This window comes from Cervus elaphus, chromosome 9 (genome assembly GCF_910594005.1).
Source record: "Cervus elaphus chromosome 9, mCerEla1.1, whole genome shotgun sequence".
In the NCBI taxonomy this organism is placed as follows: Eukaryota; Metazoa; Chordata; class Mammalia; order Artiodactyla; family Cervidae; genus Cervus; species Cervus elaphus.
In genome coordinates this window covers 94,448,857-94,464,657 of record NC_057823.1, presented here as the reverse complement: position 1 = coordinate 94,464,657, position 15,801 = coordinate 94,448,857, and the positions used below count along the sequence as shown (strand labels likewise).

General features: G+C 39.3%; 1 protein-coding gene across 5 annotated transcripts in view; it reads left to right on the top strand.

Annotated features, from left to right (window-relative positions):
- The window catches only part of TTC37 (tetratricopeptide repeat domain 37), a 96,374-nt gene that overhangs the window by 79,461 nt on the left and 1,112 nt on the right, over nt 1-15,801 (top strand). For 4 of the 5 annotated variants that reach the window (XM_043913627.1, XM_043913630.1, XM_043913629.1 and 1 more), the window contains 3 exons: nt 3,154-3,306; nt 11,887-12,017; nt 14,052-14,175. In XM_043913627.1, coding sequence (XP_043769562.1) covers nt 3,154-3,306; nt 11,887-12,017; nt 14,052-14,175 — 408 coding nt within the window. The remainder of the gene's footprint in view (nt 1-3,153; nt 3,307-11,886; nt 12,018-14,051; nt 14,176-15,801) is intronic. The other variant, XM_043913631.1, reaches the window with a different exon arrangement.

Here is a 15,801-nt window from a genome sequence, read left to right as displayed (position 1 = left end):
TCCACTGAATTGTCATGATGCTTTTGTCATAAATCAGGTGACTGGGTATGTGTGGTTTTCAGGGCTCTTTATTCTTTTTCTCCTTTTTCATTGATCTATTTGTTTACTGTTGCTTGTAGCTTTATAATTAGTTTTGATGTGTGGAGGAAATATTAAGACCTCCAACTTTTTTGTTTTCCTTCAAGTTTATCTCAGTCATTTTAGGTCTTTTGCATTTACCTGTAAATTGTCAGTTACCCTTACTCTCCCACCAAACAAAAGTCCAACTGAGGTCTAGATTGGAATTACAATCTATAGTTTAAATAAATAAATAATAAATTTGTAGTTTAAATAAATCTATAGTTTAATTTGGGAAAATTAACAAAGTATTACTATTGAGTTTCTCTATTCATCTATGTGTTATGGGGGTGGTGGTTTAGTCGCTAATTCGTGTCTAACTCCTGCGACCCCATGGACTGTAGCCTGCCAGGCTCTTCTGTCCATAGGATTCTCCAGGCATGAATACTAGAGTGGGTTGCCATTTCCTTCTCCAGGGGATCTTCCCAACCCAGGGATCGAAGCCAGGTCTCCTTTATTGCAGGTGGATTCTTTACCAACTGAGCTTTTATAGTCCTTATTATTTAAGTTCTAAATTTCTCTCAGCGGTGTTTTAAAATTTTAAAAAAATCATAGAAATACAGTTAATTTTTATATTTTGACCTTCTAGCAGCCTTGCTAACTTATTCTTTTGAAATGGTTTTGGGTTTTCTGTATACACCAATACTTCCTTTGTGAATAATTTTTACTTTTTCTAATAATTTTAAGTTAAAATTTTTCTTGACTCATTGCACTGTTTAGAGTCTCATATACAATGTTAAAGAGAAGTGGTGATAAGGGAACATACTTGTCTTATTCTCTACCTCAGATAGAAAGCATTTATAATTTCAGTTACAATATTTGCTTTAGGTTTTAATAGGCATTTAACAGATTCTAAGGGCTTCCCAGGTGGTGCTAGCGGTAAAGAACCTGCTTGCCAATGCACAAGTTATAAGAGATGTAGGTTCAATCCTGGGCTTGGAAAGGTCACCTGGAGAGAGGCATGGCAACCCATTCCAGTGTTCTTGCCTGGAGAATCCCACGGACAGAGGAGCCTGGTAGGCTACAGTTCATAGGATTGCAAAGAGTTGGACACCACTGAAGCAACTCAGCATTCATGCATGCAACAGATTCTAAATTGGCTGTCCAGTTTATCTTTCAGATTAAGGAAATCCTTTTCTGAGTTTGTCAAGAGAGATTTGTTTTTTATCATGAATGAGTGGATTTGGGGGGGCCATCTATGAGAATGGTTCTTTTTCTTTATTCTGTCAATATGGTAGATTGCATGGATTTTAAAATATTAAACCAACCTTTTGTTCTTAGAAGAAGCCCTACTTGGTCATGATGTATTGTTCCTTTTATATATTGCTAGAGTCAGCTTGTTAATATGTTTGTTTATAATGTGTACACCTGTGTTCATGAGAGAGATTGGCCTCTAATTTTTCAGTCTCATAAGGTCATTGTTAGGTTTTGCTATCTCTGTTATTATTCCATTTTTCTTTATTTTTCTGAAAGAGTTTGTGTTATAATAATAAGTGTAATAAATAATTATTATACAATAATATATTATTACATATAAATTATTATTATATAGAAATTATTATATATAATTATAAAAATAAATGTAAAGACATTTATTTCCTTTTTTTTTTTTAATTTATTTTTACTAGTTGGAGGCTAATCACTTTACAATAACATTTATTTCCTTAATGTTTGGAAGAATTCACTATTGAAGCTATTCAGACCAAGAATTTCCTTTATGGGAAAGTTTGTGTCTTTTTAAATTCCATGTTAAATTTCTTTACTATGTAGAGGACTTTTAAGATTTCTTGTTTCCTTAGCATTTGTGAGTTGCAAGAAATTTGTACAGAGTATCTCAATTTCTTAAACATGTCATTTAAGTCAAACTGGTTAATTATGTTTAAATCTTCTATATCTTTGGTTATTATTATTTTTTGTCTGTTTCTGTTATCATTGCTGAGATAGGTGTGTTGAAATCTCTGATTCTGATTTTGGATTTGTCTATTTCTTCTTAAATTTCTATCTATTTTTGCTTCATAAATTCTATGTGATTGGGATATACAAATGTAGAAGTGTTATATCTTTGACTGACTCTTTCATCATTATGAAACAGCCCAGTTTACCTCTTAACCTCTCTTGTCTTGAAGTCTACTTGTTGGGAATTAATACAGTTATGCGGACTTTTGGTTAGTGTTTACATGATGCATCTGTCACATGTGAACAACCATTTTGTGTTTTGATTTTGTTCCTGACTTGCCATCTTGGGAGACTTTTTAATTCTTCAGACTAGATGTGACCAGCAAGCTGTTGCTAATGGAATGGGCAAGACGGCCATCCATGTGTGCTCTCCCCCTGGAACCCCCTCCCACTTCCCAACTCTGCCCAGCCTTCTCGATTGTCACAGAGCACCAGGTTGAGTTTCCTGTGTTACACGGCAACTGCCCACTCGCTATCTGTTTTACGTATGGTAATACACGTGTTGCAGTGCTGCTCTCTCAGTTCATCCCACGTCTCCTTCCCTCTGCCCCACCGTGTTCAGAAGTCTCTTCTCTATTCCTGCCCTGCAAAGTGGTTCAACAGTACCATTTTTCTCAATTTATGTGTTAATATATTAATACAATATTTATTTTTCTCTTTCTGACTTATTTCACTCTAACAGACTGTAGGTTCATCTACCTCACTAGAACTGACTCACATATGTTCCCTTTTATGGCTGAGTAATATTCCATTGTGTATGTGTACAACTTCTTTATCTGTTCATCTGCTGATAGACATCTAGGTAGCTTCCGTGTCCTGGATACTGTAAATAGTGCTGCAGTGAACATGGGGGTACATGTGTCTGTTTGAATTATGGTTTTCTCAGGGTATATGCCCAGGAGTAGGATTGCTGGGTTATATGGGGCCATCCCCTTTCTTAACCTGTGATTTTTGTTTTGGGGGCACAAAATTTGTCAGTAATTAAACTTCTTAACTCCATCAAAGTTTATTGAATTTGTTGGAAGTGGACTGTGCAGAAAACTAAAATCTCCTGGGTCCTTTTCCCTTGCTGCTCCTCAGTGGCTGGCACACGTATCTCAGTCCCAGGGAATGATGGGCGCTGCAGAGATGTGCTACAGAAAGAGTCTGCAAGTAGCGTCCCAGCAGGGCAGCTGGGGCGGGAAGCTCTCGAGCCTGTTGCGGCTAGCACTGCTCGCGCTGGAAGTCTGCATGGTAAGATCTCCTTATGTTATGATGTGGAAAACTGCTTCTTTTATTTTTCTTTAAGATAAAAGCTTTTTACGTAGTGATATTCCATTCAGTCCCTGTCATTTCATCACCTTCTGCTGTGGGCTCCTTGTAGACTTGGGGTTTTGATGGGCATAAGAGTAGCAAAACATAAACTCATAGACTCTGGCAGGACATTGCCATCATTTAGGAAGAGAAAACAAAGATTGCAACTTAAAAAGTTGAATTATGACAGAATATACATTTTTGTTTCTTGGTGACTTAAGTTAGAATTCACCCAGCTACCCGTTAGTGACAAAAATGCCAATAATTAGCATTTCAGTTATTTCTCTGTTCAATTTGATATTCTATAAGAGGGATTCCTAGTAATTTTTGACTTGATATATTTTCTGATACCAAGTTAGGTGTATTAATCTAGAGATCTTATAAACTCTTTAAGATAAATATTTAAGTGGGTGTCTGGAGGAGCAAACTCTAGAACAGTGTATATGTTATCCTATTTGAGGGTATATTTGTGTAGTATATAGTTTCGAGAATGTTTCTGTAAAGACACAGTGTACATGTGCATGTTAAAAGGCGCATAGATATGGAAAGATACAAAAGAAACTTAATGGTAGTTACTTTGGAGAATGGTATTAGGGGGTCTTTAAGGAATCGTGGAGGAGAATTTTTCATTTTCTATCCTTGCTAGTGTTTGAATTTTTTATCATACGCATATTGCTTCTGTAATTAAAAGATAAAATGTCATTTTTTTAAAATTAAATTTTCCTAGACAGGACTGAATGAACTGTTGCTTATGCCATAGTAGTCCATTGCCAACTTTATTTACTTGCTTTCACTGGGCATTTTGGAAAAAAAAATACAAGATTTAGGAAGTGTGTTTAGCTTTGGTGCTATTACTATGGAGCACATTTTAGAGCTCCTTAGGTTGGGGCCATGTTTTGTTCTTCTTTGTGTTTTGCTTTATGCTCTGCCTTACACATAGGAGCTCTTCCACCAGTAGTTTTGAATTAATGGGCGGGTAATAGTGGTGGTCAAATTTGAGATAATTTGGCTGGAAAGAAATGGTGGTTAATGGTAATTGTGGGTCACTGAAGATGATGTTTTGTTTGTCCCATATTTATATTTAACAAAAGTCTTTGTGATATTGGTAGCTGGTAGGCTGTGGAAGCAACATGTGGCACATTCAGGAACGTGGGGAGAAGTCTAACTTACTATTTGTTTTAGCCCTTTTACTCTTCTTTAGCCCTTTTAGTCTAACTTATTCTTTAGCCCTTTTAGTCTAACTTATCATTTTTTTGTTAATAAGAATTATTTAGTGATGTGGTTTTTTTTGCTTGTTTGTTCTTCATGCTGGGAAATTAAATCTGACCTGGAATAAAATAAAAACAGCAATAATAATAGCAAACATACAGAACACTTAGCCTGTGCTAGGTTCTGTTCTAGTGCTCTATATGTATTAACTTCATTAATATTCATAAGAATCCTATTTTTCAGATGGTGAGATTAGATTACAGTTTAGTAATACCCATGTGTACCTGCCTCCATCCCCCGCCACTGCTGCCGCCACAAAAAGTGCTTTCTCTAGGAGCTTTGGTTCTGCCTGTGAAAACTTCAGCCAATTAAGCTGTCTAGAACTCCCCTCCTAACTTTTTTGGTAATAGTGGAGATGGTAATAACTACTTTGCCTAGGTTTGTTAGGAATATCAAATGAAGTAACACAAATGCCTTTGTAAACTTCAAAGTGCTGTCCACATTTGATTTGCTTGTTATAAGATTTGATACGCAACAGTTATTGTAAGGAGATGTTGTATTTCTCTGGTAAATAGCTGGCAGTGTACGGAGGATGTGTATATGAAAATTAGGCTGTTTTATGTGTGATAATATATGAATAGATTATTAAACTGAAAGCTTCTGCTAAGATATCAAATATTTTAGATTCCAAAGAGAGATAGAAAATCAAGATACAGATTTCTGAAGCAGGTAGAAGACTTAATCCATAAGGAAGCTATACAAAGATTAAGGGAGTAGAGTTGGAGGACTGTGAAGAAATCTTTCTGGAGAAAGCTGTTACCTCCCCCATCATCTCCCTGGCACATTTCCACACACACACAGGTGCCCCCCAGGCGAGGAAGGGGGTGCCGCCAGAGAGAGGGAGGCTGTGATGTGTGGCCTCGGAGGTCCTGCAGGCACGTGTTCAGAAGCATATGGATAGGTATTTGATGTGTGCCTTGAAAACTGCAGCTCTCCACCTGCTGGGAAGAGAGTTGCTCATGGTTTGGAAACTGCATGCTTCTGGGAGAGAGTGGTCAGCAGTGGTTGAATCCCAAAGGCAGTTAGGAGTACATGCTTGGCTGCAAGATGCCCTCCATCTTACGAAAGAGTTGCTGCAATGTGAGGTGGGCAGCACTCCTGGAGGTCGTTCGATCCAGGAATGGGTGATGCCACCTGAGCTGGTGGACTGGACGGGAATTATCTTAGGTCCTGACATGCAGAGCCACCTAGAGGAGTGATGGAATCTCAGCAGAAAGGAAGCTGGAGGTCTCCAGATGGCCAGAGCGTGTGAAGAGAGGAGGTGGAACAGAGTCTGCTCGCCCAGCGTCCTGGAGCTGCGCGTCCTGTGCACGGGCCTCCCGCTGGGCTTAGTGCTCTGTAGTCACCATGCTGACATGTTTAATCATTTCTTAACAGAGGGCCCTGCATGTTGTGTTTTTTGCATTGAACCCACAGATTACAGAGCCGGCTCTGCAGTAAGAGACTACCCACAAAGCTGGGAGTCTCTGATAAAACCAGGAAAATTCATTTGAAGAGACAAAGATCTTTAAGTGTCTATCACGCCTAAGGAATCAGACATCACCTTACAATTGAGGAGGAACTCTTAAAGCCACTCAGTCATGTCCAGCTATTTGTGACCCCATGGATTATAGCCTTCCAATCTCCTCTGTCCGTGGGATTCTCCAGACAAGAATACTGGAGTGGGTTGCCATTTCCTTCTCCAGGGGATCTTCCCAACCCAGGGATCAAACCCTGGTCTCCTGCATTGCAGGCAGATTCTTTACCATCTGAGCCACCAGGGAATCCCTCACCTTACAATGACACCCATCAAACTTTTGACGTTTCAGTTGAGGCCGGAAACTACATTTAGCAAGAACAGGTGGGAGTGCTGGGCAGAGCAACCAGCCATGTGCCGCTGCCTGTAAGCACACGCTAGCTAGGGGCTGAGGAGATGGGAGTAGGGTGTAAACATTATCTTTGAATGAAGACTGAAGTTTTGAAAAGAAGAGAACTTTCTAATTAAGACTGTGAGTGGATGTCAGAGTCATGTTTCTTCTTCAGTCCCTCGGTCGTGTCCAGCTCTTTGTGACCCCATGAACTGCAGCATGCCAGGCATCCCTGTCCTTCACCATCTCCCGGAGCTTGCTTAAACCCGTGTCCATTGAGTCGGTGATGCCATCCAACCATCCCATCCTCTGTCGTCCCCTTCTCCTGCCTTAAGTCTTTACCAGCATCAGGGTCTTTTCCAGTGAGTCAGTTCTTTGCATCAAGTGGCCACAGTATTAGAGCTTCAGCTTCAGCATCAGTCCTTCCAATGAACACACAGGACTGATCTCCTTTAGGATGCACGGATTGGATCTCCTTGCAATCCAAGGGACTCTCAAGTGTCTTCTCCAGCACCACAGTTCAAAAGCATCAATTCTTCAGTGCTCAGCCTTCTTTATGGTCTAACTCTATATGGAGTTGAAAATGACCCCTGGAAAAACCATAGCTTTGACCAGACAGACCTTTGTTGGCAAAGTAATTTCTCTGCTTTTTAATATGCTGTCTAGGTTTGTCATAGCATTTCTTCCAAGTAGCAAGCGTCTTTTAATTTCATAGCTGCAGTCACCATCTGCAGTGATTTTGGAGCCCAAGTCAATAAAGTCTGTCACTGTTTCCATTGTTTTCCCCATCTGTTTGCCATGAAGTGATGGGACTAGATGCCATGATCTTCGTTTTTTGAATGTTGAGTTTTAAGCCAACTTTTTCACTCTCCCCTTTCACTTTCATCAAGAAGCTCTTTAGTCCCTCTTCACTTTCTGCCATAAGGCTGGTGTCATCTGCATATCTGAGGTTATTGATATTTCTCCCCGCAATCTTGATTCCAGCTTGCACTTCATCCAGTCTGGCATTTCGCATGATGTACTCTGCATATAAATTAAATAATCAGGGTGACAATATACAGCCTTGATGTAATCCTTCCCCAAATTGGAACCCCAGTCCATCGTTCCATGTCCGGTTCTAACTGTTGCTTCTTAACCTGCATACAGATTTCAGAGGAGACAGGTAAGGTGATCTGGTATTCCCATCTCTTTAAGAATTTTCCACAGTTTGTTGTGATCCAAATGGTCAAAGGCTTTAGTGTAGTCAGTGAAGCAGAAGTGGATATTTTTCTGTAATTCTCTTGCTTTTTCTATGACCCAGCGGATGTTGGCAATTTGATCTCTGGTTCCTCTGCCTTTTCTAAATCCAGCTTAAACATCTGGAAGTTCTTGGTTCACATACTGTTGACGCCTCTCTAGAGAATTTTCAACATTACTTTGTTAGCGTGTGAAACAAGTGCAGTTGTGTGGTAGTTTGAACATTCTTTGGCATTGCCTTTCTTTGGATTGGAATGAAAACTGACCATTTCCAGTCCTGTAGCCACCACTGATTTTCCAAATTTGTTGGCATATTGAGTGCAGCACTTTCACAGCATCATCTTTGAGGATTTGAAATGGCTCAGCTGGAATTCCATCACCTCCACTAGCTTTGTTCTTTATGATGCTTCCTAAGGCCCACTTGACTTCGCGCTCCATGATGTCTGGCTCTAGGTGAATGATCAAACCATCGTGGTTATCTGGGCCATTAAGACCTTTTTTGTATAGGTCTTCTGTGTATCTCATTGACAGAGGAGCCAGTCCATGGGGTTGAAAAGAGTTGGACACAACTGAGTGACTTCACTTTCACTTTCACTTTTTCTGTGTATAGTTCTTCAGAGTCATGGGACCTACTGTAATTTACATCCTTATTGTATAAGGAAAAGTTTCCCTTATATAATAACTTTTAAAACCATAATGGGAAACATAGACTTCATGCTCCCAAAGCAGGGGATCTGGGTTGCATCCCTGGTCAGGGAACCAGATCCCACACACTGCAACTGGGTTCACATGCCACAGCTAAAGATCAGAGATCCTGCATGTGGCAGTTAAGATCTGGCGCAGGGAAATATTTCTGTATATTTTTTAAAAAGTCTATTCCAATCACATTGTTTAATATACTGGTTACATATAGAAGGGCTTCACTAGTTATTTAGCAGTAAAGAATCTGCCTGCCAATGCAGGAGATGCAGGTTCGATCCCCGAGTCAGGAAGATCCCCTGGAGAAGGAAATGGCAACCCACTCCAGTATCCTTGCTGGGAAAACCCACAGACAGAGGAACCTGGTGGGCTACAATCCATAGGGTCTCAAAAAGAGTCAGACACAACTGAGCGACTAAGCACGCACAGCATGCACATACAGAAACTATTATATAGTAACATTGGGTTGACCTAAAAGTTCATTTGAATTTTTTCATAACATCAGTTCAGTTTAGTTCAGTCGCTCAGTCGTGTCCAACTCTTTGCGACCCCATGAACTGCAGCACACCAGGCCTCCCTGTCCATCACCAACTCTTGGAGTTTACTCACTCATGTCCATTGAGTTAGTGATGCCATCCAACCATCTCATCCTCTGTTATCCCCTTCTCCTCCTGCCTTCAATCTTTCCCAGCACCAGGGTCTTTTCAAGTGAGTCAGCTCTTCTCATCAGGTGGCCAAAGTATTGGAGTTTCAGCTTTAACATCAGTCCTTCCAATGAACATTCAGGACTAATTTCCTTTAGGATGGACTGGTTGGATCTCCTTGCAGTCCAAGGGACTCTCAAGAGTCTTCTCCAACACCACAGTTCAAAAGCATCAATTCTTCGGTGCTTAGCTTTCTTTTTATAACCTAGAAAAACTCAAATGAATTTTTTGGCCAACCCATACATGCACTAACTTTACACAATACTTTATATAAATTCTTGGAATTTATAGACAGTGCATTGTAAAACCACCCAGTGAGAGTTTTGTGCTATTGGTTTTTTAAAAAATGTACTAGGAATAATTTTATTAGTATGGGCTTTGCCTTACATTCTTTGCCAGATGGAAGCTAGTTGTCATTGGTCCCATCTTTATGGAAAATGTCTCACAACCTCTGGTCTCTTATTTTCACATTCATTATCCCTATGAATTCCCCTTCCTTGATTACACAAATTACTATTGGCTGTATGAACTCAGAGTTTATTGCTGTAACATTTGAAAAGAATAATTTAGCATTTGAAAGGAATTACAGTGCATGGGGTTGCAAAAAGTCAGACATGATGGGGCGACTGAACTACAGAGGTTTTTAATAAAAGATTTTAAATGCGTTTTCTTCTTGCATAATTTAGTAGAGTGTTCACCGTTTTATTTTTAGTTACTGTTTCTTAGGAAATACTTATCTATGTTATTTCTGACTCAGTACATACTATAAGAAACTAAAGTTTGCAACTGAAGTAATCTTATCATTTTCCCCATATAATGAAATTCTGAATAAAATTTTCAAAATTGCTGACTTCTATTTATCTCTAATTGGCTTTGCACTTTTTTTTCCTATATTGAGATTTTATTAACGTATTTCACTTTAGGCTTTCTTCTCTCCTTAGATAATTTTTGAAATGTGGAACTTTATCATTACCAGTTAAATAATTAAGTTTTGCGTATTTGGTAGACCAGAGGCTTAGTAATTGATAGATTTTGTTCACCCATAGAATACTGTGTTTTCTTTTAGCAAATATTTTAGTGTTCTAAAAATGGTATCTCCTTCTTGAATCCTCCCTTAATCCCTGTCAGCCTTGTTTTGTAGTTCCCTAAGGTCAGGAATCAGGTCTAAATAATTTTGTAGAATTTCACTCCCTGTTGCATTTATGTGGCAACTTGGATACTCAACAAGTAAGAGCTGATTGTATTTTTTAAGGTAAACATGTCAAATGTCTAATGATTTAATGTTGTTGTTTAGGCTCTAAGTTGTGTATGACTCTTTGAGATGCCATGCATCCCTATCCTTCATTACCTCCCAGAGTTTGCTCAAACTCATGTCCGTTGAGTTGGTGATGCAATCCAACCTTATCATCCTCTGTGGTCCCCTTTTCTTCCTGCCTTCGGTCTTTCCCAGCATCAGGGTCTTTTCCAGTAAGTCAACTCGTCACATCAGGTGGCCAAAATATTGGAGCGTCAGCTTCAGCATCAGTCCTTCAAATGAATATCCAGGGTTGATTTCCTTTAGGATTGACTAGTTTGATCTCCTTGCAGACCAAGGGTCTCTCAAGAGTCTTTTCCAGCCCCAGAATTCGAAAGCATCAATTCTTCGGAACTTAGCCTACTTTATGGTTCAACTCTCACATCTATACATAACTATTGGGAAAACCATAACTGTGACTATACAGACCTTTGTTGGCAAAGTAATGCCTCTGCTTTTTAATATGCTGTTTAGATTTGTCATAGCTTTCCTTTCTATGAGCAAGTGTCTTCATGACTGCAGTCACCACCCACAAGGATTTTGGAGCCCAAGAAAATAAAATCTGTCCCTGTTTCTACTTTTACCCCATCTATTTGCCTTGAAATGATGGGACTGGATGCTGTGTTCTTAGTTTTTTGAACGTTGAGTTTTAAGCCAGCTTTTTCACCCTCCTCTTTCACCTTCATGAAGAGGCTCTTTAGTTCCTCTTTGCTTTCTACCATTAGAGTGGTAACATGTGCATATCTGAAAGTGAAAGTGAAGTCGCTCAGTCGTGTCCAACTCTTTGTGACCCCATGGACTGTAGCCTACCAGGATTCTCCGTCCATGGGATTTTCCAGGCAAGAATACTGGAGTGGGTTGCCATTTCCTTCTCCTGGGGATCTTCCTGACCCAGGTATCAAACCCAGGTCTCCCGCATTATAGGCAGACACTTTACCACACTCTGAGCCACCAGGGAAGCCCCTGCATATCTGAAGTTATTGATATTTCTCCTGGCAATTTTGATTCTAATTTGTGACTCATCCAGCCTGGCATTTCACATAATGTACTCTGCATATAAGTTAATAAGCAGGATGACAGTATAAGCCTTGACATACTCCTTTCCCAATTTTGAACCAGTCCATTGCTGCATGTCCGGTTGTAACTGATGCTTCCTGACCTGCATACAGGTTTCTCAGGAGGCAGGTAAGGTGGTCTAGTATTCCCATCTCTTTAAGAATTTCCCATAGTTTGTTGTGATCCATACAGTCAAAAATTTTAGTCAATGAAGCAGATGTTTTTCTGGAATTCCTTTGCTTTCTCTGTGATCCAGCGGATGGTGGCTGTTTGATCGCTGGCCTTTTCTAAACCAAGCTTTTACATCTGGAAGTTCTGGGTGTACTGCTGAAGCCTAGCTTGAAGGATTTTGAGCATTACCTTCCTAGCATGTTAGATGAGCGCAATGATTTAATATTTGTGTTTTATTTTATAGGCTAATGTTTCCAGTGATCACTGGCCATCCTTGGTTCAAGAAGCTACAGCTGAGGCCCTGAAACTTTGCTTTTGTCCACTTGCTGTCCTTTTACAAGCTTTGTTACAATTCAAACGCAAAATGGGAGCAAGGTATAAAGAATCTTTGTTCATCTTTTTCTTAAAATGTTTCTTCAGTTTTACTCCTTCTAGGAAACAAAAGTTCGGAATGAATTTAACAAACTTTGATGTTATTCATATATATATTTCTACTTTGGAAAGGCTGATTCTAGTAACCCAATAAGGAAGAAAATAAAGTCTTACAATTTTTTTAAAAAAGTAATTTGGTACACAGATATAGAATATTAGAGATTTGCATGATAGCTTTTCAAGTGAAGAAGGCCTTGGTATTTTTGGTCTTCAGTGTTTTAGGATGAGATAACAGTGTAAATGTGGATTTTAGTAACAAGCAAAATCCAAAAGGCTCAAGTTCAAAGCTAGATTGACATAAGTTCTTATAGAGCACAATAAGCTATGAAAAAAGTAATAAATATTGAAAAGGCAGAGACATTGTAAATAATGTGGTTTTTATACCTAGAAAATCCAGAAGCTTCACAGAATTAAATGTAGAAATTTTAGCGATCTTTTCTTTGAAAGGGGGGGATGAAGTCAGAAATAAATTTGAAGAAAATCACTTAAGCATTGTATGGATGAAAAAACAGGCAAGAATATTTTGAAATTCTGAGAGTAATATCTAGTCTAATGGATATCACACATAATACAAAGCATAAGTAAAACAGTCGTTTAGGAGCATATATTACTGGAACAGAATTAGGTGTTGTAGACATAGAGCTTAACACACAAATATGTGACAAAGGTCACATCAACACCACGAAATAGGAGTGAAAGAAGAGTAAAGACCTATGACTAATTAGCAGTCCCATCTTCATTTCTGTTATATATTTACTTTGCTGTTTTTTTTATATAACTAGTTTCACCAAGAAATGTTTTAGGCTATAATTTGAAGTTCCTAATGAACTCTTTCTGCTGAAGCTCAGTATACATGACTTCAGCTCAGTTCAGCCACTCAGTCGTATCCAACTCTTTGCGACCCCATGGACTGCAGCATGCCAGGCCTCCCTGTGCATCACCAATTCCCGGTGTTTACTCAAACTCATGTCCATTGAGTTGGTGATGCCATCCAACCATCTCATCCTCTGTCGTCCCCTTCTCCTACCTTCAATCTTTCCCAGCATTGGGGTCTTTTCAAATGAGTCAGTTGTTCACATCAGGTGGCCAAAGTGTTGGAGTTTCAGCTTCAGCATCAATCCTTCCAGTGAATATTCCGGACTGATTTCCTTTAGGGTGGACTGGTTGGATCTCCTGACTTAGAGAGCCTTAACCCCCAGCCCCCTGTAATCTCTGTGAGCAGCAGCCAAAATCAGCTCAAATAAACATACTGCTTTACTATTGATTCCTATGTAAACACATATTAAGAACAAGTTCTTTAGCTCTTCCTTCTAACCATATGCTACTTACAAAATCTTCTTGTTCAGCAGTTCTGAAGTTAACACAGTTTGTGTTATTTCTACCCTTACAGAAATCTTTGGAGTCATAAATATTAGTAAAACTGGAAAGAAGAAATTAGAACACAACTCTAAATCAGCCTGTTATTACAAAAGTTCACATACTATACAGGTTTAGTACATGAAAGCATATGCTAAAAACCTGATATTGGACACTTAACCTCTATTGTAGATGTTAAATATTTCTAATTGTTCCAGTGTATATTATCTTTGTATCGTTATTTTCTGCTTGCTTTCAAGAAGGATTAGAAATAGAGCAGTCAGAAGTGCTCATAAAATGGGTCATTTTCCCATTCTTTTTAGAAAGAGCCTTATTGTCTGCAGAATGAGAGTAATAGCAGCACCCATCCCTCCAAGGATGTCAATGTCAAGTGTGACCATATGTGTAAAGCATTTGGCATACTACTGCATAGCACATAATAAATAGTTAATAAATGTTAGCCATTATTATTACCCTTTTTGTTACACATATAAAAATTTCATGAAGTAATCAGCAGGTCGTCTGCAGAAGAGTGAGAAAGATAATATGTGTGTATGAGACCAGTAGATGAAGTGTCTTAGTTTATATGCTTTGGACTAAAAGTGAGTATCTTTTTCCTAGAGAGACACGGCGACTTTTGGAGAGAGTTGTGTATCAACCTGGGTATCCCAAATCTATTGTTTCAACAGCACGTTGGTACCTTCTGAGACACTTACATGCCAAAAATGACTACGAGCTCATTGATGTAAGACCCCGATTTTGTTAAAAAGATTTCATCGTGGCCCTTTGTCGTATGAGGGCTGAGTGTTGCTGTCCTGTGCTTTGTAGGTTGCATCCAGTGGTCGGGTTGCCTAACCAGCATCCCTAACCACAGGATGCCAGTAGCAGTGTCCTCCACCCAGCTTGCAGCAGCTGAAAATGTCTTCTAGACATTGCCAAATAATACCGCAGGTGTCATCACCCCTAGCTGAGAACCACCGATTTAACGTGTAGGAAGTACACTCTTCTGAAGTGCTAGGTAGCATAAGAAAAGATAGACGAAGGTTCTGGGTTCTGGTTGTAGTATTTCTTATAACCAATGCAGAGGAGGCAACAGAGAGGTTTGGAAGTAGCAGAAGTTAATGGGATGTTCATACAATCTTTGGAAAAATTAGTTTGCTTCTTATTGTCTCTGCAATAAAATGCACATGGCAGTTTCTACTCCAGTTGTCACGGGATGGCTCTGGTTTCTAAGTATGTAAACATACACAGTTGACTCTTGAAGAATGCACAGTTAAATGGTGTGGTTCCCCTTATACTCTAATTTTTTTCAGTAGTAAATACTACAGTACTCCATAATCCTTGATTAGTTGAATCTACGGATACCAGGGGCCTACATGGGTGGCTGACTCTTAAGTTGTATGTGAAGTTTTGAGCATATAGAGGGTCTTCATCCCCAGTCCACATGCTGTTTAAGGCTCAGCTGTGGGTGTGGGTTCTTTTTAAAACGATAGAGTATGTAAGACATGTATTGGGTCTAAATTCTTACAACTTCAGCCAACAGTTTTAAAACACAATGAAAACTAATGAGAAGCTTTTTCTTTTTTATTTTTTAACACCCATAGCCTTGGGAGAAGAGATACGTGTCTCCCTCTAGAGCACAGAGTAGGCATGCTTACTGCCAGTTATAAAAGAGTCACGTCTCCTAGGCTCAGGGTTCCCCTCTTGTGATGCAATTTACTGTGTGTGGGGGAACCATGTGCATCCATCCACGTCACCCCTGTGAGACTTAGAGGGTGGGGGGAATGGATGCAGGTATAATGATAGTTATGTTGCTTGCTACACCCTGAATGATAAAGACATTTGTCTCTGACCCACGTGTCCCCTGTCTTCCGGCAGTATTTATGAAACTATGGCAGGCTAACTTGTTAGCTTGCAAATAGAGCAACATCTCAGACCCTTCTCAGTGTTTGAAAATGAACAACCAAAAAATGTTTTAGTAATCAAATGAGCAACAGAAATCAAAGCTTCTAGTTTGTGGCACTGGTGAAAATTATGGAAAGGTTCTTAATTTAACTTAGAACCTCAAGCCTTGATCTTAAGCTGTGGTTTTAAAGGAGAGCAGTATCATTTGGACAGCCCTGTGCATAAAATGGTCTTTGGGGTATGGGTTCAGAGGTGACAGTGTTGTAAAAAAAGCCTCCAGTCAAAACCTTTAACTTTATGCACCACTGTCAGTGGTAACAATCAGAATGTTGACATCTCTTCTATTGAGTATTTGAATAAATAGTGCTTATGTGATGTTAGCTTTGAAATTTATTTCAGCAAAAATGACTGAAAGGTTGCACAGAGTCAGTTCTTCTTGTGTAGTTTGATGTTGCCTACTGCCCTA